At 41.0% G+C, this 26950-nt stretch overlaps 1 protein-coding gene across 7 annotated transcripts in view; it reads left to right on the top strand.

Annotated features, from left to right (window-relative positions):
* Window positions 1-3930: 3930 nt before the first annotated feature.
* Window positions 3931-26950, top strand: part of NEGR1 (neuronal growth regulator 1) — a 746066-nt gene continuing 723046 nt past the window's right edge. For all 7 annotated transcript variants that reach the window (XM_053244669.1, XM_053244673.1, XM_053244671.1 and 4 more), the window contains exon 1: window positions 3931-4411. In XM_053244669.1, the coding sequence (XP_053100644.1) occupies window positions 4236-4411 (176 nt within the window). In that variant the 5' untranslated portion in view covers window positions 3931-4235. The remainder of the gene's footprint in view (window positions 4412-26950) is intronic.

Below are 26950 nucleotides of genomic sequence, written 5' to 3'. Positions count from 1 at the left end.
TACGTGTCCACTTCTAATGATTTTTCTTATGTGGAATGTTACAGGATTAAATTCTTTACAGAAGTCAGCCATGTATACCCAGGAGACAGCAACTGCTCCTCTACACTGAGCATATTATAGTGTCATGAAATATTACAGTTTCACGAAGTGTCATGAAACTCATGAGTTTTCTGTGTAAAACTTTCCATGACACAAACAGGGGGATGACATAGTTTTGCACACCCTGAACCTTTTTGGAAAGCACTCTCATGATAACATAAGGTACTGCAGTGCTGATGAAGAAGCAAGCCCTCTGAAAATTGTAGTGCAATAGGGGGAAAAAAGCTCACCAATCATTTAAGCCAAGAGCAATCATTTTTGACAGGAAAATGGTGTTTCAAAAGGGAGTACTAAATGTTCACCAAAAAATTCAGTCTCTTTCAAAAAGAGGTTTTCATATTGAAATTTGAATATAATAAAGCTCTAGCACAGCATGAAATAAAGAATTTGTCTTTAATCTCTGAAAGCACCATACAAATAATGTCTGATTACAATTAAATGTGACTCTGTACATTATAATATACCCCCTGCCACTAGATTCAGCTGTCAGCATTCTCTTAGCATACACATCTTCATAATATCTTCAGTGCTTAATATTAATTGTTTTTACTTGAGGACTTGAAGCATTTAAGCCTCCTCTTGCGTTATACAACTTCTTGATTTGTCACAATTAAAATACTTTACTTCCATCTGTTCCTGAGTTGTCATCTTCTTTATGGTGACAACATGCACCTGAAAAATATTGCATTCTTTTTAATATGCCTATCAATAAACTCTTAAGGGAATTAAGATGTAAGATAATCTACTTGTCTTCTGTAGACATACAACTACACTAACAACTGAGAAATAATATTTGGCTCCTAGAGTCCTTCAGATTACATTCTGCTTAGGAACTGGGTATCACCACACACATACACACACACACACCCATGACCATCACCACATTCAGCACCCTGCCTTGCTGTACCCACACAGATTAACTCCATAGGAGATTGGTGGTTTGAAGAACTCCTGAGGTCAGAGGCGTATCTAGAGAAAAGAGCGCCTAGGGCAAGCACTGAAATTGCGCCCCCTGTCCAAACATCTGACACTCATCTTTCAGATAATCTTTTAATATTTCAAAAACTATTTAGCAGTGGGTGTGTAGCCAGACCAAAAAATGATGGAAAACTACAAATTTCAGTATGCTGGGGCTCATGAAATACCCAAATACTATGTGGAGGTGTACTTGAAAAACTAAACAGAAGTGCCTGTCTAATTCTCTACTATGCATTGTAGCATCACTATTACATAAGTTTTAAAAATAAATGGAGAATTTGACTTTTCCCAGATACTCTGAAAATAATTAAAGGATATGCAGAGTAAACTGTGTCACTCCTTGGAATACATTCAAATATTTAAGAAAGACAGTTAAAATGAGAGAAAGAGAGCAAGAAACTCCCAGTGGGCCTTAATACTAAGGACTTCACACTGATTCAAAGACTCACCATTAATAGCCATATTATTAAGACATCACATTTAACTCACTTATCACAAGAAGCAAAGTAAGAGCAAATGAATACAATCCTAGCTCATAAGCACCAGCTCAGTATTCACAAGCCCTGACTCTGTACATAGTGCCAAACTAAATATGTGTACAGTGACTTATATTAATTTTTTACTCTTTTTTTACCTGTAGCGCCTTCGGGGGGCTTCCTTAAGGCCATGTGTGGGGGTCTGCAAAGATTCCCCCTCCCCCTGCTGGCCTCTAGGGCCTCACAGGGATCATTTGAGTATGTGCAGTGGCCATTTAAAAAAAAAAATTTTTTTAAGTGGCCGCTGAAAACAAAATGGCCACCACACATGCTCAAATGGCCTCTGTGAGACCTGGCATGACCTAGGGCCTCACAGAGGCCATTTGAGCATGTGCGGTGGCCATTTTGTTTTTGGCTGCCATTTTTTAAAAAAAAAATTTAAAAAATGGCGACCCCTACAAGTGGCGCCTGGGGCACGTGCCCTGCCTGCCCCACCCTAGATACGCCCCTGCCTGAGGTTCAGCTACAGGTTATTCAGAGTTCCATTATTCTTTCTTCTGAGGAGTTTTTAAAAACACCAGACAGCCTGGAGTAATCAGTATCTGAGCAGGAAGTGTGTAGAGAGACTGCTCCATCCTTTCACTTCTGGAGAAAAAAGCATGGGTGGAAAAGCAGCTTGGGAACAGGGCTGAACAAGTGAAGTTGCCTTATACCAAATCAAACCTGTCACCCATTGACCTCAATTTTGACTACACTGACCGGCAGCAGCTCTTTGGGTTTTGACGCGAGGTGTTTCCCAGCTACCTAGAGATGGCAGAGATTAAACCTGGGACCTTATGCATGAAAGTGTGTGCTCTACCCCTGCTTAAATTATTGGAAAGAAGTCACAAAGGTTAAGGAGACATAGGGCTACCTATGCCCCTTCTGTAATTTGAGCATGGCTGGAGGAATTTTTAGGTGAAAATTTACCAGAAGAAACAGGGTTCCCACCTATTTCAGAATCAGCCTGTCTCAACACTCAAGGAAGGACAGCTGGTCTTGTGATAGTAAGCATGAATTATCCTCCTTGCTAAGCAGAATCTGCCTTGGTTTGCTTCTGGGAGAAAGCTGCTGAAAGGCATCAACTCACACTGCGCAGGAGGAGGCAATGGTAAACCCCTCCTGGATTCTACCAAAGACAACCATAGGGCTCTGTGGGCGCCAGGCGTCGACACCGATTGGATGACACAACTTTACCTTCACATCTCAACCAACAGGGGACCGCTAACTGTGCCCGACTGCCTCCCTTGGAGGTTTGAGGAGAAGCAAAAGTCAAGAAGAACTGCGAGCAGGCATGGGCATACTCCTGGTCTGAGATGCTTGTTGCTCCAACCAGTTGCTGGCTACTGCACATCCTTAAAAAAAGAACTGAGTGGATCTTATTTACTTATTTACAACTAGAAAAAAATGGCGTATCGTGCCTGACTCAGATTAGCTGCCGTAATGGCTGAATAAGCCCCCACCCGCTGCCGTCCCTTCAGAGATTAGGCTACACTTAAATCCTTAGAGAAGTAAGTTCAGGTGGTAGGCAGGGATAAAAGTGTGGCAATGCTTGGAACTGGCAGTGCCCTTCTCTGCATCCCCAGACTTTGCAGGGCGATTTCCCTCCACAACCTCCCGCGAAAGAGGTCCTTTCCTGTCAAACATTCCCACAGATATTGCAAACCGCAACTGCCTGGCGTGGGGTCCCACGCAGACCAGATCGCAAGCTTTACCTTCAGCCTTCAAGCCAGTGAGGGGCTTGGGGAGGCTTGCGTGTGTGAGTGTATGTATGTGCGGGATGATCGGAAGGGAGCCTTCTGTGAAATCTGCCCCCCTTTTGCTTTTGTAAACCTGCCGCTTGTGAAGAGCTGGGGGGTGGGGGGTGGGGAGCCAAATTCCTGGTCACCCTAGTCCTGAGGGAAGTTTGAAGGGATCAAAGCTTTTGAGCCTAAATGAGATTTAAAAAGAAAGAAAGAAAAGAAAAAGCGCGCGCGGGGGGGGGGGACAGGGGAAAAAAACAACACCCAACCACAAAACATCAACCACCGCAGCCCTTGAAAAGCAAACTCAGCTTGCGTGTATATGTGCATGTCTCTCCCTCACACACGAGCTGCAGGTTAGTATCTGGCTGCAATCAATGCCTTTAATTGCTTCTTTCTTTCTTGCCACCTCGTGGCTGTTCATTCTCTATTGCTTTCCATATATATATATATATATATAATCCCCCCCTCTTCCCCCCCCCCTCCGCTCCAGCACCACCAGCACCAGCCACCAGGACAAGTTGCTACGGAAACGGCTGCATGGCAACCGGCTCAGAGCCTGGGGTCCGTCTGCTGCTGCTGCTGCTGCCGCCGCTGCCGCTTCTCTGGCTGGCTCATTCTCCAGCGCGCTTCCCTCCTCGCTAGATGGTGTGCGAGACACCCGAGACTAGACACGCTCCGGACGCGGCCAGGAGCGAGAAGCGGCAAGAGAGGAGGGCAGGGGAGAAGGAGGAAGGCGGGCGGCAGGAGGCGAAACGAGGCGAGGGGAGGAAGCGAGGCGGACACTCGGCTTGCCTGGGAGCGAGGAAGGAGGCTGCTGCTACCTGCCCGCTCGCTCGCCTGCCTTGGAGGCTCGACGAGGAGCAGAAGCCGAGAGCCGGAGCGCTGCCTTCGAGCAGGCATGGACATGATGCTCCTGGTCCAGGGCGCTTGTTGCTCCAACCAGTGGCTGGCCGCGGTGCTGCTGAGCCTCTGCTGCTTGCTGCCCTCCTGCCTGCCCGCCGGCCAAAGTGTGGACTTCCCTGGGACAGCTGTGGACAACCTGGTGGTCAGGAAAGGGGAGACGGCAGTGCTTAGGTAGGACTCGCGTCGCCCCCCCCCCTCCAGTGGACACATTTGCGGGTGGATTGGTGTGTGCGCGCGCGTGTGTTTTGTTTGCAAAGCCCCACATGCACTGGCTTAGCTGCTCGCAAGAAGAAGAAGAGGGTCGTCTTCCTCTCGAAAGCTGGCTTTGTGGTATGCACCAAAATGGTCCAAGCCATTCGGCTCTGAGCATTTGGCTGGATAGAGAGAGAGAGAGAGAGAGAGAGAGAGAGAGAGAGAGAGAGAGAGGAAGATGGTCCCACTTTGAAACTCGTGTCGCCTCATTTGGCAGGGGCAGTCAGTTTTCTCTCGGCCACCCCCAGTGTTTTCTGCCTAAACATGCCCTTCCTGGCTGTCTCTGCCACAGCTGCCCAGTGGAATTAAAAGGTGTCTTCCCGGTCCTCCCCCCACCGTGAAATGCCCCTCTTTATAGATGTCTGGTACTTTAAGCTGAACTTTGGAGGCATCTCCCTTTTGCTACCCAGGGGACTCTTCTACACTACCAAGTGCTTGTGTGTATGGGAGAAGAGAAGATTTGCAGTAAGATCTCCCCCTGGAATTAGTTTGCAGGTTCTTCCCAAGGCATGTTTCTCTCACTCCTTGTTAAGCCTCTGGAAGCTGTAATGGCTCATCAGAGAGTAGCTAACCCACTCTCCCCCTCCCTCCCCAGCTATGCAAGCAAAGTGGCTGCAGTGCAGAGTAAGCCTTGGTGAAATATTTCTTCTTTGGAAGAAATGTAAGTTGGTGCCCGACATAGTGATCTGAGTGATGCTGAAGACCCCATTCTTCACAGCTGCCCTCCCTCTGGTGTTTGAAACTCCCATCCAGATGCTTGCTGCATTAACACTGACAGTGCAGTTTCATGCATCTCAGTGCTGTAGTATGGGATATGTACATGCAGAGAGACATTTCTCGGGAGATTTGTATCAGGGATCCATTGGCAATAAATAACGAAAGCATGCTACAGTGCATTAACTAATGTTATTTGTCTGAGTTTGGTGTATACATTATTAGATTTCATTGGGCCATGTTAACAAGCACTGATCTATGCTGCAGATAAAAGCAGTTCTTGTTTTAGACCTTTGCATGTGAAGATGTGTCAAAGAACAGATTGCCACTTGTCCTGTAAGTGCAGAGACCCCCCAGCCCAATTAGTTGATGTTTTGAAATTGTACGAAATAGCAAGCAGATTGTTACGAAGGTATCCCAAAGGGCTCTGTTTTTTAGCTAAACAATGGATTGAATGCAAAAGGTTCTGACTTGCCTTTAGAATGCTAAGTTTGTTTGTAGAAGTTGGAATGGAAATAACGGATGCTCCGTTGAATTTCTGTGGAATAGTACCAGATGTTTGTAATGGGATCTGCAATGCAACCTTCCCATGGCTATACATAAGACTGTTCAGTGGTAACAGTTCATTGAGGACACATACATGCCACTTATGTTCCTGATGTTTTTAGAATTATTCTTATGGATGGAAACCAGACTGCAATGGTAAATATTGTATCATTAAAAAAAAACACATTTATTTTATTTTATTTTATTTTTTGTGTGCCACTGGAAGATTACATGTATACAGCAGCACAGCAGTTGCTTCCTTTAATGATGTTTGCATTCCATATGGTAACAATCCACTTGGCTAGCGGAAAATTTGTTTACCAGTAGCAGTCCATTATCTATGTGATTCTTTCTATCTGACTAAGTCCATTAATCTTCAGTCTTAATTTGTACTTTCCCCCTTTGGCTTAACTTTCTGTTGACACATTTTGTATTGCCAAGAAAATGGTCTTGTAAAAAAGGGAAACTGATTTTCTTGCCACTTAGAATAACTAAGAAATTGATACTACTTGTGTCTATACTGTATTTTGATGTTAGTCTTCAGCAGGTTAGCCATTTAACAGTGTGCTTATAAACTATGATGCTTGCCATTGGGGAACCAGCTTCATGAAGGAACTTCATCAGGAGAACTGTTTTTCATAAATGTTTCTAATCTCTTGCAAATCCCCCCCCCAACAAAAAACTGCAGAACATAGTCCGTTGTTTCAAACTGGCGTTGTCAGCCCAACCCTATTTATTTTCCTGTCTGTTCTCATGTGGTAGATGCTGAGAACACATTCACTGTCTATGCACTGCTGCTTGACATATTTTTCATCTGAAGTAATATGCTGTAGTTACACTCCATGGTTTTATAATACATTGGAATTTACTCTTGTTGGTTTCCTGTGTTGCAGACAGAAAGTAAATGCAACCCCAATCTCTTTCTTTATTTGCATTGCCTCCTGTGTAAAGACAGCAAAGGATCAGAGTTGATGAGCTGAGTTTTCCCATTCATGTAAGACCAGCACTAGTGGTTACAGAGAATCCTTTAAAAAATCTTTTTTTAGCAGGTGTGATATTAAAACTGCTACCTAACTGCTTTTAGGTAGCTTAGAATTAGACTTTATCACTAGAGCATATGTATTTTTCTAAGGCCTAGATATGAAACTGAATATATTCCACAAATGCAATTTGTGTTTTAGGGTCAAACAATCATTTTCATCTCAGAAATGAATAATGGTTTTTGAAATAAAATACCAGTGGGACTAGAATTCACTGCATCATTTTACCATAAAAAGACAAATGCATCACTGTACTACTACTACTACTGAACATCCAGCACAACATTAATGAGAAAAACTAGAATATGTATTAAGGAATCATATTTTGCACAAACACACATTCAACTTTGTGTTTGTCTTGAGAACAAAGTTTACTTTACTAGAGCTAAAGAGTACATTTGACTGGAAATTTTGAATCAGCTTAAACGTCTCATGCTGACTTCAAGTGCTGCTCTGGAATTGTGTCCCCACAGACTTCACATAGCTTAAATAAAAACAACCTTTAAATTAATAACAATCTACAAGAAAAAGCTTTTAAATGTCATATTGGTGAAACCGTCTTCTGCACAGAAGGAATGCACAACAGAATACATAGTGCAGCTGTTTCAAAGGATCTGCTAATTTCTTCACAGGTAATAGAACATATTTTCTTCCAGAAGCCCTACACTGGAGTTATTATCATGTTTGTAGGAATGTATGTAACACATACATAACACATACATACATACATATAAATACAGTACAATAAGAAGACTATAACTTATATCACATAACTTTTGGATGTTGAGATTCAGTAAAAAAAAACAAACATTGATTTTATAGAGTACAGGCATGTATTTTGACAGTCCATTCAGTGTTAAATTGTGATTTTTAAAAAATAATTTCCTTTCTGGAGAGGGAATACTCAAGGGAATTACATAGTATATTACAATCAAGAAACCCCTAATTAAAAGTCTTAAATCATTCAGTATGACTGCTGGTGGCGAGCATATAACCTCTTTTTGATCACACTTAGATATGAGTCATTCTTTTGGAGTTTTGAGTCAGCAGTTTGGTTGTTTGTTGAAAGGCTGTTTATATGAATAGATATGCTAAACAGGTGGTTTAATTATCTGACAACTAAACTCTTCAATAACTTCACCTGCTAGCTAAGACATGGCATGGCATGTCTATGTAGTGGTGATGGAACGTTACTGCAATATATATATATACCAATAAGAAGCTGCAGAAGCCAATAAGAAGCCAATAAGAGCTGCATATGTGTTACTGCAAGCAGGCTTCTACTACCTTTTAACTCTTCCTAGGATGACACTCTTAAGGTAGCGCACCATTAACGGAGTCCAGTGCTGAACTTTGCAGTGAATTCACTGTGTGACATTCACAATGTAACTTTTCAGGATCGTGTGTGGGGGTAACTGTGTGGAATTAGGACTGCTTTCTTTCAGAAGCTTAATTTTTTTTTCTTTTAGAAGCTTGAATATTTACAAGAAGGATATACTAAGTATAAGTACTTTGAATCAATTACCCTATGATTTTAGAAGCCTTTTCCTAGTTATGTGAAATTGTGGAAGTCTTTTTCATGTCTGCCAGCAATCTTTATTTCAAAGAATACACCTTTTGTAGGGTTGTTCCTCATTCCAAATGTAATAGCCAAATTCCAAGCTCAGTGAAATGTACAACATTCATTATTTTAATGGAATGCTTCATAAAAAAAAATTCAGACTCTATCTCTATCTATCTATCTATCTATCTATCTATCTATCTATCTATCTAATTCCTATACAGCCTAATATAGAAATCTCTAGGTGGTGTACAGAATTAAAACATAATATAAAATATAAAACATTTAAAATCCATAAAAAGATAAAAATCATAATAGATAAAACACATTAAAATTAAATTTTTTTGATGTACTTAAAATTATGCTGTACTCCATTGAGGTGTCTGTACCCTAGTATATGTTTTTATATGTATAACTGCCTGCATTCATTTGAAAAGTGAACCTGGGTATAGGTCCCTCAAATGCATGGTACAATAGGAAATGTACCTCTCTACCTGTGTTCAGCATAACATGAATAACTGTATCAGACATTATGCTGTACGTGTACAAATGTCTGTACACTTGTACGAGTGTACAGATATCTGTACACTCGTACATGTGCTTGTATGCATGACTGTGCCTGTGTTCATTTTAAAAATGAACCTGAATACAGGCCCTTTGAATGCATGGTATACATAGGACATGTACTTTTGTACCAGCATTCAGCATAATATGTGAATGACTGTACCTGTATACAGATCTGTACCTGTGTACACTGTACACTCATTGTATGAGTGTTGACCATAACATGTGAATGGACCTTGGGCATATACAGGTCTGTACCTGTTGAATACAATCTGTGAATAGGCTTAGTAGTACTGGTGATGTGTTATGGTAGTAGGAGCACGTTAGTTGCTCTAAGTCCATGTTAGAGGAGGATTCCTGTTGGGATTTCCAGTTTGTGCTACCCATTCTTTTACAGTCTATTCAAATGTCCAACTTCCAGAGGGGTGAATTCACTATCAGCAAAAGCAGAATCTTGTAGCACTTTAAAGAATAATATATTTATTCACAACAGTAGCATCAATTGGTGATGACACATTATTCTATCTTTGGGTCAGTTAATTAACACCTGAAGGGATTAGCAAGAAGTTACAGAAATACTATAGATATAGGATTTGATAAGAACATAATAGTCAGTTTATAACATTCTGGCTAACAGGACCAGTATAGAGCTAGGCCTCGAAAAGCGGAAAAGGAGTGAAGAGAAACATTTGTAATGAGCATAAAAACCAAAAAGAATGGGGAAGGTAATTAGAGCCAGCTAGCAGAACAGATGCCTAAAATGACAAGGCAAAAAACACAAGGATATCTGACAGGACAATAATGGGGAAAAGGTACTAACCATACCCCAGGGGGTGAGATATGGTTAACTGGCACTGCCCATTTCTGGGAACAAGAATGTGAGATCAGGGAAAATAGGTTTTGAAATTTAGTGTGAGGAAATATTGTGACAGAATACCCTGGTGTTGACAGAAGAGGAATTAGGGGTAGTGATCTGTGGAAAATCCTTTAAAGTTTGGAGTAAACAAGAAGTGTATCAAGCCTTTTGATAAGTGAAAGTTGGGATCTGCCTTTCACCTGAGTGTTTGTCTTCCCATAACAAAGCTGACACAATTCTAAAATCACCTGACTCACCATATGAGGTTTAATCCAGTTAGGGAACTTGTCCAAAACAGAATTGCTCAAATTTATATAAACTTGTACACATTTGCTATCTGTTTGGCAATTTATTCCGTAAAGCATTTAAGTGTCAGTTTGAGGGTTTCACTTAGTAAGCTTTTTAATTTAAAAAAAAAAAAAAATCCATGTATGAGCCTTACACTTGAGGTAAAGGAATTTTTCTTCAAAAATTTTGAGGAAAAGGAAAGTGCTATTTGGCTTTTTCTCTCTAAATATGAAATTTACAATTATTTTTATCCAACAATCTGCAGTCATTGTTTTGATCCAAGCCTAAACAAATAGAATAGACATGTGCACGAACCTTGGTTCATGAACAGGTTTGGCACCAACACATTTCAGGTGATAATCGAACTGGTTCAGCACTCCGAGGTGCCACCAGGGGGTAGCGGTGAGCAGTACCTTTAAAAGGGAGTACAGCAGACCCTTACCTGCTCTCCATCACCCCATGTAGCTTCCTGGCTGTGGAACCCAGAGCACCAAACCGGTTTGGCCCTATCCCAAACCAGTTTGGCAATGAACCTGTGCAGGGATCTCAGTTTGTGCACATCCCTAAAATAGAATCAATTTTTTTGGTAGGTTCTGATTGTATTTCCCTCCATCAGCAAGAAGTGGAGGATCCTGATACAGGCAGTTTCGCATCTCTGTGGTGGAAGAGATGCAGATTTTTTTTCTTGAGATGTTTTAAGGCAGAAAGTGTGAGATATTTGTGCTTCTAGTTTCTTCTGTATCAGATAATCTCTGTACCTTCTCTTTGAGGTGTAATACTCTGAAGTGATATTTAATGAAATATGACTTTGCAGAAAGCATCATAAAGTTTGGTTATATGTTGGATTATATATTTCTATAGTACATGGTCCAAACTGGCTAATTCTAAACCTCAAGGAGAGCTGGTCTTGTGGTAGTGAGCATAAGTTGTCCCTGTTGCTAAGCAGGGTCTGTCTTCATTTGAATTTGGATGAGAGATTTCATGTGAGCACTGTAAGATATTCCCCATAGGCAGGGCTCCACAACTTTGGCCTTCAAGATTTTTTGGACTACAGCTCCCATCATTCCCATCCACAGTGGCCAATAGTTAGGGATGATGGGAGCTGTAATCCAACATCTGCAGGAGGGCCAAAATTGAGCAGCCCTGCCCTTAGAGTATAGGCCATAGCTCAGTGGAAGAGCATGTGCTTTGCATGCAGAAGATTCTGGGTTCATTCTCTGCCATCTCCAGATAGGGCTGGGAAAGACTCTTGCCTAAAACCACTGGCAGTCAGGGTAGACAGCACTGAGCTAGATGGACCAATGGTCTGACGATGTAAGTCAGCTTCCGTTCCTATGTTCCTCATGACAGACTCTTGTTATTTCTGCATTAAAAGATGTTAACTTTTTAACCCTACAATTAATGATCTTCTTTTTAAAAAAAACTGAGATGCAAACAAAATGAATTATTTGAATACATTGAGATGACTTAGCAACTGTGGAAGGGAAAAATATAATTTACTGAGACATGCCCTAAAGCAGACACTCAGGCTGCAATCCATTTACAGTTAAAGCTGTTTAAATCCCATTGGCTTGAATGGGATTTTAGCAGTTTAAGTGTACAGAAGATTGCAGCAGCAGTTTATGCTAGTCTATTGAGTTTGACAGATCTTATTTATAACTACAAAAATGAGAAAGGAGTAAGCAAGAGTTAATATTAGAATCCATTTCCAAAACTGCAACCATTTTTAATTGTTACTATTTTAATTGTTACTTGCAAAGTTCTCACTCTCACACAGTCTGAGAAAGCAAGGGTGTTCTCCAAGGCCAGGGTGTTCTCCCAGGTCAGCTTTTAAACACTTGCCAGCATTCCTGGGAAAAATCCCATTTCTCACTTCTACGTCCTGTAAAATATCTAGGGCAGAGGCGCTCTCACCCTTGGATTTCAGGGCTGAGGTCCAGGGCCTCCATAGCCCCTGGGCCCTCCCAAATCATCTTTAGTCTGTCCCAGGTGGTGTGGTCACCCGGCCAAGCATGATGATGCTTAATTTGCAGGGGAGGGGGTCCTCCGAAGGCTTTTAGGTCCAGGCTCCAAAATTACCTAGATGTAGGGCACTTCCCTGAGGAAACAGCATCCCCATGCCTCTGTAATAAAGCCCCTCCCACTAGGCTCATTGGTGCAGAGCTTCAGCCGCGTTGCCAAGGCACCAGGAATGTTTTCTATGTCAGTATAGTTGTTCTGGCTGGACAAGGCATTACTTTCCCTCCCCTGAAATGGGACTGTTGGACAGCTTCCCTGACACTATAGTAGGTCAATGAAAGGTCAATTTAAAATGGGTTTTTGGGACTGCAAAAAACTAGATAAAGTGCATATAGGAGGGGACATGGAATAGTTATTTGAATAAATATAACTGGAAAAATATTGAGAAATTAAATGAAAATCAAATAAAAATAGTGAAAATTAAATGTTATGTGTAGTAAGAGAAGGGTTAGTAAATTTACTTATTGGTAGTAAATTTTGTACTTTTAGGACATTCAAGATAAAAATAAGATGTATTTAAAGTACGTTATCAATGGATTTCAGTGCTCAAGTGTCAGTCCTGATTATTTCAATGGGAATAGAGTAATTAACTTTTCCTGGATGATGATGATGACGACGATGATGATGATGACGACGACGACGATTTGTTGTCATCATTGGCATCATCATCATCAATTCAGGAGAACCACATTACTCGTGTGGGTTCCATTCCTCGCCTACTACTGTGAGTAATGGAACTGTGAGGAATGAGGCATTATTCCTATGGAGAAAGAGACTTTAGGTTTCAAGCTGGAGGGGAAGTAGCAAAACCAAAAAAAGGTGAAAAAACTTTCTTTGGCATTCGCCTTGGCATCTCCATATGCCCATTAATTTCCCCATATGCCAAGGAATGCCCCCAAATGGATGCAATGCCCCCCACAACTGAAAAATCAAAGGGGAAAGTCAGTTTTTAAAAAAGAAATGAGCCACAAAACGTTGGCTCTTGTCTCCTCCTGGGCTCCTGCAGACAAAATGGTGGGTGGAAGTGACCTCCATGGTCACTTCCGGCCCTCTAGGAACCATGGATACATGGCTTTTAACCTTTTTGTATATGCGGATACTGGAAACAGGTGCATACGTGGTACCACAAATAGCGGTTCTGTGAATAATTAGGTCCTACTGTTTACCATATTTCAATAAAATAATTCTTAAAGGGTTCATATTCAACTAATACTATGAATATTTATAAACCAATTTCCAACAAAGGTGCTCAAATAGAAAACATAAATAAATAATAAATAAGATGGTTCACTGTCCCAAAAGGGCTCACAGTCTTAAAGGAAATGTAAGGTAGACACCAGCAACAACTGCTAGAAGGATGCTATGCTGTGGCTGAATAAATTCAGTTCTGTTCTCCGGTACCTAAATATAAAGAGGTACACCACTTGGTGTCTCTTTGCCCAGTTACACATCTAGGACACCGTGATGGTGTCCTAGATGTGTAAAAGAAAAATACTAAGATGATTTAGGAGTTAGTCATACCTGTTTGTGATGTTTAAAAAAAATATCTGCAGTAAGAAATGTTCATACCTTGCAAAATTCACATTTAATTGCTTCCATCCCTCAAGGCCCACTTCATTACTAACTGTTTCCCAGGAAGGCATATATGCTGAGGGAAATTATTAGCTAACTGTTCCTCCTCAAGTGCTCCCTTTATATTCTAGCTTTTGCATCAAGGGCTTTAAAAAGGGCTTTAGGCCACACCCTATGTAATCTGGTACAGTGGTCCCTCTACTTACGAAATTAATCCGTTCCGAATGCACATTTGTAAGTCGAAAAGTTCGTAAGTCGAAAAGCAGTTTCCCATAAGAATGCATTGGGAACGGATTAATGCGTTCCAGAGCCTAGAAAAAAGACCCAGACCCCCAGTAAGGCTTGCAAACTGCACAGGAACATTTCTTTTCAAGAATAAACAGGCAGTAAACAGGCAGGCAAGTCAAGGAAACTGCATGTAAAATTCGTAAGTCGAGGAAACCCCATCTAAAAATTTGTAAGTCGAAAAAACCGCATCTAAAACCGGATCTAAAACTGCCGTTTGTAACTCGAAAAATACTTATGTCGAGTAGTTCGTAAGTCGAGGGACCACTGTATTGTCCTCACTCTGGCTAAGGATGTGACTGTTTCAAAAATAAAGTTTTGAGTCCAGTTTTGAGTACTAAAAGGCCAGAACCCAAAGACTCCAGGGATCTGGTTCTCATTTCCCTGGTAAGCAGATGTTTCTTAACTTGGTTCAGACTGATTTTCAGAATGTGTGTGTATGTGTGCATGAGTGTTTGTGCATGTGTGTGCGTGCATGTGCAGGTAACTGATTTATTCCAAACACTAGGTTTTAGCTGATACCATTTTTAATGCCACAGTATTGCACTTTCCTTTGAAACTTGATATAGTCTCTTTAGTAGAAAGTACTGAAAGCCACCTAATGCTAATGATGCAGCGGGAAAGGACTTGACTAGCAAGTCAGAGGTTGATGGTTTGAATCCCCACTGGTATGTTTCTCAGACCATGGGAATCACCTATATCGGGCAGCAGCAATATAGGAAGATGCTGAAAGGCATCATCTCATACTGTGAGGGAGGAGGCAATGATAAACCCCTTCTGTATTCTACCAAACCCCTTCTGTATTCTCCTGGCAACCACAGGGCTCTGTGGTTGCCAGGAGTTGACAACAACTCGATGGCACACTTTACCTTTACTGAGTTTTGAAAGTCTGAGAGAGAGAAATCAATATTTGGATGTGTGATCAAACTAATTGTGAATTTGGTAACCACATGTATATATTTTCAACTCCGTGTTCTTAAATGTCTTCAGGTAGCAGAAGATCTCAGAGAAAGTGATTGACCTGCTTGCTCCTATACTTGTTTACCTAAGACAAGTATGGCTCTCAAATTTTAGTGAGGTAATCCACATTGGAACTTGGTTTTCAAAAGACAACTATTTTATGCATCTGAAACTGCTTTTCAAAGCTGCATTATTATGTAGATTGAAAGGTAATTGACTACTTTACTTGGATCCTTATTCTAGATAATATGCAGTACTTGGTGAAGTTACAGTTTGCTTAGTATTGGTAGCAAAGCTATAACTATGTGTGTACTTAGTCCATTGTGGATTAGTGATGTGCACCGACCAAGCTGGACGTGAGGGCGGTTGGGCGGTTTGGCGCCGGGTTGGGGGGCTAGGTGGCCAGATTTGGCTTTTTTAAAAGCCAAATTCTGGCTTACGGCCCATTTGACCCACGAATATACCCCTTAGGTTCGGCCACCCTGTTGGGGGGCTCTTTAAGGGTGGGGACTGTAAGGGTGAAGCCTTTTGCTGACTACTGGGGGAAGGGGTGGCAGGGAGGTACCCTGCCACCCCAAAAGCTTTCCAAAATATGTGTGCCGGTGGGGGAAAAGTGGCAGGAGGGGTAGGTACACCCTCCCCCCACCCTTAAAGAACCCCCCACCCCAGTGCTGGACCGCAGCTCCGTGGTTCCATGCACATCCCTATTGTGGATGAGGTTGTCTTCTGATGCATGCTGCTGGGTGCATTAATAGTTCCACCTATTTAATCTTTTTTTCACCACCCTCTGTAAATCCTGACCTTATGGTTCCAATTTCTTTGCCCTTTTTTTTCACTAGAATAGTTGCAATGTGAGGCTTCTTGCAGTTATTTCTAAGATATATTTTATTGCCATATGTAGGTGTCTAAAGTTAAGAACCTGTTTATGGAAGATTTCTTCATTCCAGATCTCTGCCAATTAACAGATAAACATCTGGCACTTGAGCTTGTTGTTAAATCGACTCTAATATGCACTTCAATTTATCGAATTACAAAAAAGCAGGTTTTAATTTGACAGGAGGAAAGTCTTCCTAGCATTAAAAAAAACCCAACCCAACTGCATATGAGCAATGAAACAACTTGTTTGGATTGTTAAAGTAGACTCTGTGAAGGTTTACAAAAGTAGTCTGAGTGATCAATAGTAAATTTGACTTTATAGCAAAAGTTGCAATAGTAGATAAGTAGTAATATAAAAGCCTATTCACACGAGCAGCCTAACCCATGCTAGGGCAATCCAGCCTGGGTTAGGCTGCTCGTGTGAAGCATCAGGATCTGTACAGATCCAGGCGCTGCTCGCTGACCTAATCCTACTTTTACCCCAGCCTTTAGCCAAGGCTAAGGGCACAAGCAGGCCCTTAACCCTGGTGCCACGGTCGTGTATGTTAACCTCGGTGCTGGTGTCAGGCTGAAAGTAGCCCACACATGCACAGAGTTGGGTGCCTACAGTACCTGACTCATGGGGATATTGCCCAATGTACTGCACTCATTGTGTGGTGCATTGTGGAATATCTGGAAGCCAGAACTCATTGTCCTCTGGAGATCCTTGCTGCTTGGAACAGTATGGATCTTCTGGGAGCATGAGCTGCACTTCCAGCAGTATTGTCAAGATCGTCTGGAGGAAGGTAGGTGAAACCCTGCCTTCTCCCCAAGCTGTCCTCCCTCCCTCCTGCATGGTTGTGTGCATAGCCTTTAAGTAAGATATAGTAGTAATATTATAGCAAACATAGATCTGACTTACCTAAAGCAATCACTGGCTTTAGCAATGGCAACTGGATGGATAGGGCTAGAGCAACTGGCCCTATCCATCCCCAGCACAGCATCCCTCCAGTGGCTGTTGCTGGTATCGATCTTATGCTTCATTTTTAGACTGTGAGCCATTTGGGGACAGGGAGCCATTTTACTTACTTACTTATTTCTATGTAAACTGCTTTGGGAACTTTTGTTGAAAAGAGGTATACAAATATTCATTGTATTCATTGTATTTGTTAATGAAATCGGCTGAGTAATCCTTGGACTTCCTTCCAATAAATTAGTGTTACTTGTACTAATCATATATATGATAACTTGCAAATGATCTGGCCCTTCTTTTCCTTCCTATGCCAGCAGACTTCCTGCCTTTAACTTGCGTTTTGCTGCTTTTGATTAGTACAGCTAAGAGAAGAATGTCCCTCCATCTGCTGCTGCAGGAAAAGTGCTGCCACTTACTTCAGGAGGACTCTAGTTGCTGATGTGACTATTGACATCCATTGCCAAATAGCAATTTGTATTACAATAAGCTAATTATATAGTGTCTGAAAGAGCTACTGGAGAATAAATATGTACTAAGGAATGAAATGTTGCCACGTTTTCACAATATGTTTTAGGGAGAGAAAAATATTGCTTTAGATTTCTCAGAGGCTTTCCTCACATTGCATGGCATAGTCAGTGGCTGCATACTGACTAATGAAGCATGTTAGTCTTGCAGAGGATTTCTGGACTGCAAGCAGTGCTCAGAAATCATCCTCTGGCGCAACAGTGCACACATAAGAGGACTGGGGAGTTGTATGTGGGCTCCCGGTGCGTTCCCACAGAGTGTCACATATGTACATGCTTCATTAGGATGTCACCCACTGGTTCTTATGCCATGCAATGTGAGATAAAGCACTGGAAAGTGCTAGAAGCCTCCTGAAGTATATGGTGTAGGAGGACTGGGGGAGTTGTGTGTGGGCTCCCGATGCATCCCTGCAGAGTGTCTTTATGCATATGGTTTATTAGCCAGCATCTTAAGCCCTAACAAAACAGAAGATTCAACCTTGGTATTAAATCTGACTGCTCAGCTGACACAGTTAAAGAGTTTCAGTATTTCCTAGGAATACTGGATCCTATAGAGAACAAATTACACTGCTTTAATCTTATAGGGACAGTAATTTCCAACACTACTACTCTTTCCTCACTCCTTAGGGCAGCTGTTTTTAGCACTCCAGTATATGTTGGGGAGGGGGAGCTGTGGACCAATTTTTGTGGTTTATTCTGAATTTGGACCAAACCATGGTCCATGAATGGGTTCGGTTGAACCAGCTCAAACTGGTTTGGCAGGTCAAAGGCTGGTGAGGGTGGTAGCAGGGGTGAGAGAGGCACCTTTAAGATTAAATTAGACAGTCCTTACCAGCAGTACTACCACTCAATGCAGCTTCCAGGAATGGCGTCAGCACTTCCCCAGCAGCCTGCATGCTGGTGGCACAGCTCCAGCACCCAACTGACCTCCGTGCATGCTGAACTGGTTCACATTGAACTGGTTCAAACTGCCAAACCAGTTCACTTTGAACCAGGTTTGGTTTGGTTCGATCTCGGACCAGCCACCTTTCCTGAAGGATGGTCTGGTTTGGGATCGAACTGCTTTAACTGCCCTGGTTTGTGGCTGACCGGTTTGGGTGGAGCAGGGTTCTTATACACCCCTAGTATATGTACAATTTCAGTGTTTGGGGTTTTTGGGGGGGTTGTTTTACAGGAAAACCCTTAGCATGAAGAAAAGATAGCAGTCACTTTAGGCAGATAGTTCCAGATGGTGGTGTTTTTTAAAACACTCTAACTTTTCTGTGTTTATTTTTAAAGAAAATATCAGGAGGGGGCATTGGACATTTGCATTTCATATGTGAAAAGGTACTACTGCTTTCCTGGCATAAACATTAGTGTTTGTTTCTAGAATGTCAATTGGCCCTCAGATGACATTACATGGATTAGGGTTTATAAAAAGTTTATAAACATGTATATAGAAATTAGGAATTGATCTAATTGCATTACGATTGTTACATAATGCATCTTTATGTGACAGTATGCTTTCAAAAGTGGCAAATCTCTTTAATTAGCAAGGGGAGAGCAACTGGCCCTATCCATCCCTAGCACAGCATCCCTCGAGTTGATGGTGTCTATCTTATGTTAGATTTTATGTTCTTTTTTTTTTTAAAGATTATGAGCCTTTTGGGGACAGGAAGACATTTTATTTATTTAATTTTATTTCTCTGTGTAAACCACGTTGGGAACTTTTGTTAAAATGTGGTATATAAATAGTAGTAGTGGTGGAGGAGGAGGAAGAGGAAGAGGAAGAGGAAGAGGAAGAGGAAGAGGAAGAGGAAGAGGAAGAGGAAGAGGAAGAGGAAGAGGAAGAAGAAGAAGAAGAAGAAGAAGAAGAAGAAGAAGAAGAAGAAGAAGAAGAAGAAGAAGAAAAGGAAATTCTCTTCATTCATCCTAGTTTCTCCCAGAGCATGATAAAGCATGAACTGTTTTTCCAGAAAATCTGTTTAGCCATCTGGACCTCTGCACTATATGCTTCTGTCACTGGTAAAATCAAGTCCCAAAGTCCAAAATTTTATATATAAGCAAGTTCCCCTCCGTAATCAAGAACTGAAAATGTTTCTTGTTTTGTTAACATAGCATAGCAGCCATTCAGCTGCTACCTAAACTATTACCAGGTTGTTGAGTGAATAACTTTCTGTTTGCCACAAGGTTGGAATTATTTGCTCTGCCATGTGAGCTCACAGAACTTCTAATGCAATTGCTGACTGGATGTTCACTAATAGTGTTTCATTTACTTCTCACGCTCAGCTAAGTTTATCTGTGAGGTAAAACCCTGGGCAGAGAATACTGCTGAGCCTCTGTGACATTTTAGGTCAAAGGTTATTGTAGGATAGTGTTGCTGCATTGATAGTCTGTTGTGGAAAGAACTGTTTACCCAATCAACGTTCTTCAAAATATCTTTTGCTTTCCCTGTTCACTCAAAAATGGGGTGAAGCTTTACTTGTTTAAAATGAAATTTCCGCATTCCAAATAATGCAGGGGTTCTGTAACTTGGGTCCTGATGTTGCTGGACTTCAGCTTCCCATGGTGGCTGAGGACTTTGAGAGCTGAAGCCCAACAACATCTGGGGACCCAAATTTGAGAACCCCTAGAGTAACAGGTGCAAGTTTTTTGTCATTTGCATAAGCAGGGGCGATTTTTGCTTGGAAATAAAATTATCCTTCCCTGTTCTCTGCCTGCTGATTCACATCTCCTTAGAACCTGTTGAAACACTCCAGGAGGTTGAACAACAGTTCCTCTTTATTAAGAATATATATTGCATTTTAATAAAAGTTCACAAAGCAGAAGTGTATTTAGCAAAGAGAATGAGTAGATGGCTTCATGTCCCAAAGTGACTCATGGTTCCCTCATCCAAAGAGGCTGCCAATCTAAAAACAAAGCTAAACAAGTGAGACACAAACAACCACTGGGAAAGACACTATGCTAGGATGAATAAGGGCAGTTGTTCCCCTCCCCTGCCAAATATGAGAGCCACCACTTTAACAGTGCCTTTATACGTCATTTACCCATTTTGAAGCAGAACTGTTAAACCAGACTGTCCAAAACAAACTTCTACCAAATGTGTACTGCCCTCAAAAGAGTACAATATGTGCAGTACTAGCATGGTGGATAGTGTGTCACACTTCCAATGAACATATCTCAGTTTAGGTTGTTGCTCAGTCAGGAGGGTTGCTGGATGATCTGATTGTGCTGACTCTTAGGCTGCCCTCACAGCTCACACATAATGTCAAACCATTCCCCCTGCGTGTTCCCAGATGATTCAAGTCTGCAGTCTGGGAGACTGCAAAGGAGGCAGCACTGGCTGTATGGGCTTCCTTTGACGCATAAAGGAAAGCTGCAGCAGCCAATTGAGTAGGAGGGAGGGAGGAGCTTCCTGCCCTTAACTCCGGTTTAACAAAGCAGCAGAATCCGGATGACACAAGGTTTCGGAGGTGAAACTGAGAGTAACCAAAGGTTCAGATTCAGGTTTGGGGGCTATAGCCACCCCACGGCTCAGTGACAAAACCATGGGTTCATACATTCAGATAACCAAAATCTTGAACCTTTGGTTTTGCGTTATGTCCAAAGATGGACTTAAAATTATATATCTCACAAGATTACTGGTAGGAGAAAATGGAAAGACAAAACAAAGGATTCTGGCCTGAGTTCCTTGGAGGAAGTGAATGTTTATTTTTTTAAAGATTCATAAACATGAATTCACTAAGGTACTCTTTTTCTTGTTTAACCATATTAAATATGTTCTGTCAGAAATAATTGCTCCAAGGCTTCATAAGACAAAGGTTTGGTTCAGACAGTACCTTCTGCTGACCCCACTCACCACATGACAAGAATCCTGCCCCTCATCTTTGACCAATTAGCATAAGTTTTCACAAAGTTAAAAAAAGGCTGTGAAATACTGGCAGTAGAATAATTTTGGGAAATCCAAAATATTATTGGACATTATTAACTTTGTAGTGCTGTTTATAAGCACAAGGAAGTCTGTCTACATGAGAACTTTCCAACAACCAACAATCTGATGGTGAGGTCAGCAAAGAATTATCTTTAGGGAACATAACTGGGGTAAATGATATACAGTTTAACAGTAATATGTTTATCTTAAAAAACCCTTGGAAATAAGCAATGGCTGACATCCAGACAAATGTAGCACTAGGTAAATTGTGCCATCAAGTCGATTTCGACTCCTGACACCCACAGAGCCCTGTGGTTTCCTTTTGGTAGAATACAGGAGGGGTTTACCATTGCCGCCTCTATATCACTGCTGCCCAATATAGTACAAGTGTGGATTTGGACAACCTTCTGCTTGTTAGTCAAACATTTCCCTGCTGTGCCATTAGGTAGCACTAGTGCAACAAAAAAAGATGCTCACATGCAAGAAAGTTGTCTCTGGGTGAGTGCTAAAAGTTGCTCTTGTGGTCACGGTCCACTTGAACAATAAGAACAGTGGATAGCTTTGCATCATTTGCTGCAACATATATCAGCTGAGGAAGAAGTTTCACAGTGGGAAGCATGCCACAGATTGTACAAGCAGACCCCATGGCACTGGTGCAACACTAGTCAGGAATGCAAGCTCCTGATTTAGTGAAGCTAGCTAGTGCAACATTGTTACAGTAGTAAAACATTAGTCTGGATGTCAGCCAATGTGCTCATTCTCATGATCCAATGTGCTCATGAGCCAATGATGAGCCAATGTGCTCATTCTCACCAGGGAGAGCTGGAGGGAAGGTCTGCCTCGCGTCCTCAGTGCTGCAGTTGTTTTCCTCTCCCTGGCCCCGCAACCACAGGACTAACATGGCTGGTTAACATGGCTGCTGGCTGTGCAGGAGCAGTTTTAAGCTGCATGGCAGTGCAGATGCCCAAAAAAGAAGGTAGGATGGGCTCCATTTTCCTCTTACCTCATGTTGAACCTGGGTAGCAGATCTGGGCAACCCAGGTTTGAAGCTGCTGTGATGGGTAACGAAGCTTCCCAAACGACCATTGAATCTTGAGTTTTCTTGAGGAATCTGTGAGAACAGGGTCACTATGTTTTATTGTTTATTCAAATATAGCGGTCCAAATCCATTTCACAAGAAAGCCTAATACTGTAAATATAATAGACAAGCATCCTTAAATTTGCATTAAATTCATTGAATATATTCATGCATTGAATGTAATATACTTCAGTCCTGTGCAATGCAGTAGAGCCTGGAGTTATGGAATAATCTTCTCTTTATGTGAAGGTTCTCTATCCATTTTTAAGAAGGGTTGTAAAATGTATTTGATTTTAGTGAGATTATGGTATTTCTGGTTCTTGTTTGCAAGAAACTACTTATGAACCGTGTTTTTTTCTGGCACTAGGTTTTGCTTTAATGTTGTTTTTATTGTTTTATGCATTTTGAGTCTTTGTAAGTTACTTTAAGTCTTTTGAGTCTTTGTAAGTTACTTTAAATATATGCAAGTGGCCTCTAAATGCTTTAAATAAATAATTTTATTTATTTACATAATAGCACTTGACCTAATCCGTTTTTTAGGATTGCAAGCTTTGATCTTCTAATTAAACAGATAAATCAACTAAAGCTTTAAACTGCAATTAAAGTGTGTGTCCCAGTTGATTGAGGATGGTGGTGGAATGTAGATTGAAAAGCACACTATTGTGCAACCCACATAGATATGCCAGCTCTATTCTCTCTTCTTTCTCATCATATTTGGCATGTAGAAGATGGCTGTACTCCAATTTGTATCCAAAGCTAGCAGATATATTGTATTTCGGGAAGAAACCACAATGGCTTGCTTTCAAGAAATAAGAACCACAAGCAACCTACACTGAGAGTGTTAATTTGAAATCAGTGTCAGTAGTACATCTTCTAAATCTGGGTCTTCTCCAATATGGATAGGGAATGGAATTTGTTCCGTTATGGACCATTTTAGTCCTGTAAATAGAGTACTATATGGTATAATCTGGATTCCCGTAATGATTAAAAAGAAAATATTAAAGCAATTAGATGTGAATGCCAGTGTGTTATGCTTTGTTTCAGTTATCTCTGTTTCTGTTTTCAGTTAACACCTTTAACAACAACAAGGATTTATTAAACCCTACTAACTGGGCAAAGAGGCACCTTTTACTGTGGTGATTCTCTTTATTTAGCAGGGGGAGAGTAACTGGCCCTATCCACCTCCAGCACAGTACCTCCAGTGACTGTTGCTGGTGTCTATCTTGTGTTTTTTTTTTTAGAATGTGAGCCCTTTGAAGACAGGGAGCCATCTTATTTATTTATTATCTCTCTGGGTAAACTGCCCTGAGCCATTTTTGGAAGGGCGGTATAGAAATCGAATTAATAATAATAATAATAATAACAATAATAGGATGATATGGAAAACTATAGAGGCATCAACAATCACTACTTGCATTCAAGTAAAACCCTTCCGCAGGAACTACAAGAACCATGCAGTCAGATCCAAGCAATTAAACAAAAATAAATTCCCCAACATGTCTAGCTAAACTGGTCCCTATCCTTCCTACTTAGTTCCAGGTAAGGAATGACCTCCTTTAGAGGCCTCCAGGGAAAAACTGAACTATAACACACCCCTCCCCTACTTCTCTATTGGCTGTTGTCCAGTAAACACTGCCCTTCAATGGACAGGGCCACAGGGAGATTATCTATCTATCTATCTATCTATCTATCTATCTATCTATCTATCTATCTATCATTTCACTGTAATGGTTTTCTATGTCCTGTGATCTAAAAAGGGTTTTTGCTTCCTTCTGTCATTAATTTTCAAGGCAATCCTTCCCTGTTGGGGATTATTGCATTAATACAATATTTGCTGTCTCAATAACAATAATTACAAGGAAAGAAATTCCTTTACCCACAATGAATTTAACCTCTTAAAGGAGTATCAATTGAGCTCCACATTGAGCTATTCTACATTTCTGCCAACACAAGTGATTGAGTTACTTAAATACTGCAAAATATTTGGTCTCCTACTGCTTAATATGTAATTATGATTTTACTACTTTGAATAATGAAGAATGAAGCTATGGTAGGTAAATGAAAATCTAATAATGAAATGTTGGCTGTTTTCAGCCGAGTGCTTATGTCAATCGACACATTTGATTGGACATTGGTTATTAATTTTATTAGAAGAGTATGGAAAAACCTATAGCTGGATCCTAATGCAGTTAGGACCATTCAGTTAAACAAAGTGCTGGCACTGCTAACATGGCACTGGTGCTACGGGTGGGGGGGCAATTTTCATCACCAAAGTTGCACAGCCCCCTGGGGCATATTTTCGGGAGCTGTAGTGGGCTTCAGAGGGAAGGGGAGATGTATGGAAATCACCTTCCTGTAGCATCAGTGCAGTGTTGCTGCACTAGTGGTTAATCTGGATGTTGGGCAGATTTTAATTGAATTTTGTGTGAAGCTAATAAATAGTGCACATGCAGATTATCATTTATGGAAGTTTCTGTATCTAGTTATTTGATTATTCTTGCTGATATTGTTGTGGTTGCTTTATAAATGAGTGTGCTCTCAAAATGAAAAACAAAACAAAACTGTGTAATAGACCCTGTATATGCACTATGTAGAAAGAAAGAAATATTGACCAAACTACTATGAGTACAAAAATCCAAGTGTTAAGATTGTTGGTACCAGAGTTTCCAGTGCATTTAACATAATGCATTATGGTAAATAAAGGTGTGATAATAGAAAGTGATTTCTGAAAATAGTTTGTTCTATGTCTGAAGCAATTTGTCTTGATGGAGATCGGATACTGGATTAAATGGATCACAATATGATAGGGCTTGAATTTAGTTCGATCTTACCTGCCAGAAGATTGTTGGCCTTTTTCTTCCAGTGACTTCATAGTGTGGTTAGATGATACCTCTAGTAGTATCACATATGAAGGCTGCACTTTTGTTTCTTGGTCATTGTCCCAGTTGAGGTAATCACACTATGAATAAGAACCAGATTGTACCATGCAGCATTTGTGATGGAATGATTGTGGACACATACAGAATAGGATTTCATGTTAGTAATATTCCAGTGGTGCTATACCTGTTGTTCAACTTTACTTGGTCAGATCTGTAATAACAAGATAATCCCTCAGATTATATTTATGCTACAGATGATAGGGTGGATTCTTCCACACTAGAATGGCCCCCAGTTACCCCTGGGGAAATTAATGAATTCGTTGGGCAACAAAGATGTGGGAAGGCACCTGGTGCTGATTTTGTCCCCATTGAATTGATAAAGTCTTATATGGCTTGGTGGGCCCCAGTTTTAGCACCACTCTTCACATCTATCAATCAGACTATGTGTATCCCTCATGACTGGGGCCTAGCTATAATTATCCCAATCTTCAAGAAAGCAATAAGATAAGCGAGAACATGTACTGGCAGATGAACAGGCTGGCTTTAGAGCTGGACAATCCACCTTAGACTAGGGTATGGTCCTGAGGCATCTCATACATAAGAACAAGCTGAAGGGTGCAGTGTATGCTACCTTTGTTGATTTCAAGGCAGCCTTTGATCATATATCTTGAGATAGATTATGGGGGAAATTATCAAATTTGTCAATCGACCGAAGGTTACTTCTGCTAATAAAAAATCTGTATAGGAGCTCTCACCTAAGTGTGCTGCAGTCTGCAGGGACACTTAACAAACCCTATTGGAGCAGGAAAAAGGGGTCCAGCAGGGCTGTATATTAGCCCCACTACTGTTTAACTTCTATATTAATGATATGGTGGACAGACTTTCTAATTTGGAATTTCACCCACCAAAACTGAGCAGTAGACATCTAGCAATCCTTCTCTATGCAGATGATGCCGTGCTTCTGTCACAATCTCTGATAGGGATGAGAAAAATGCTGAGAGTTTTGGCTGAATATTGTAATGAAAACTTGTTCTCCATCAATTACCAGAAGACCAAGGTTGTAATGTTTGCCAAGAAACCTATTATGCATAAATGGCAAATTTAACGGGGTTGATGTAGCATAGACATTTCAATATAAATATTTGGGGGTCATCTTCCAGGTGACAGGTAGCTGGAAGGAGCAAACTAAGGCCATCATGACAAATGCTCTGAGGTCTACTACTGCGATTTTGAGATTCTTCTTTTCGGCAGGAGGCAGACATGTTCCAGCTGCCATTAAGGTCTTTCAAACTAAGGTAATCTCACAGCTTCTTTATGGCTCAGAGATTTGGATATATCATGACTTTTGTCCACTTGAAAGGATCCAGTCCAAATGTATGTGTGTGTGTGTGTGTGTATGTGTGTACACACACACACACACACACACACACACACACAGAGGTATCTGTATTCACTTTTAGGGACTCTTGAATCTGGATTTGATCTGTGTGCTGATCTTTGAGCATAATAAACACAATTGAATTGATAAATAACAGATCTGTAATAATAATAAAATGTTACTACTCAGCCATCCTACTGGAAATAGTCAAAGTGCGCTTCCATTTGTACAATAAAAATTACTACTTGCTATTTGCAGAAGGTAGTATTTCCTGAATTCTTATCCTTAGATTTGTGTGAACGTACTATAACTTCTACTCCTGCTAATTCTTGCCACTTTTCAACAAAAGGTTCCAAAGCAGTTTACATAGAAAAATAAATAAATTAGATAGCTCCCTTTCTCTAAAGGACTCGCGGTCTAAAGGAAACATAAAGTAAACACCGGCAACATTCTCTG

The sequence above is a fragment of the Hemicordylus capensis genome, chromosome 4 (assembly GCF_027244095.1).
Source record: "Hemicordylus capensis ecotype Gifberg chromosome 4, rHemCap1.1.pri, whole genome shotgun sequence".
NCBI lineage: Eukaryota > Metazoa > Chordata > Lepidosauria > Squamata > Cordylidae > Hemicordylus > Hemicordylus capensis.
The sequence above is the reverse complement of the archived record's forward strand: the minus strand, read 5'-3'. Positions and strand labels throughout refer to the sequence as shown.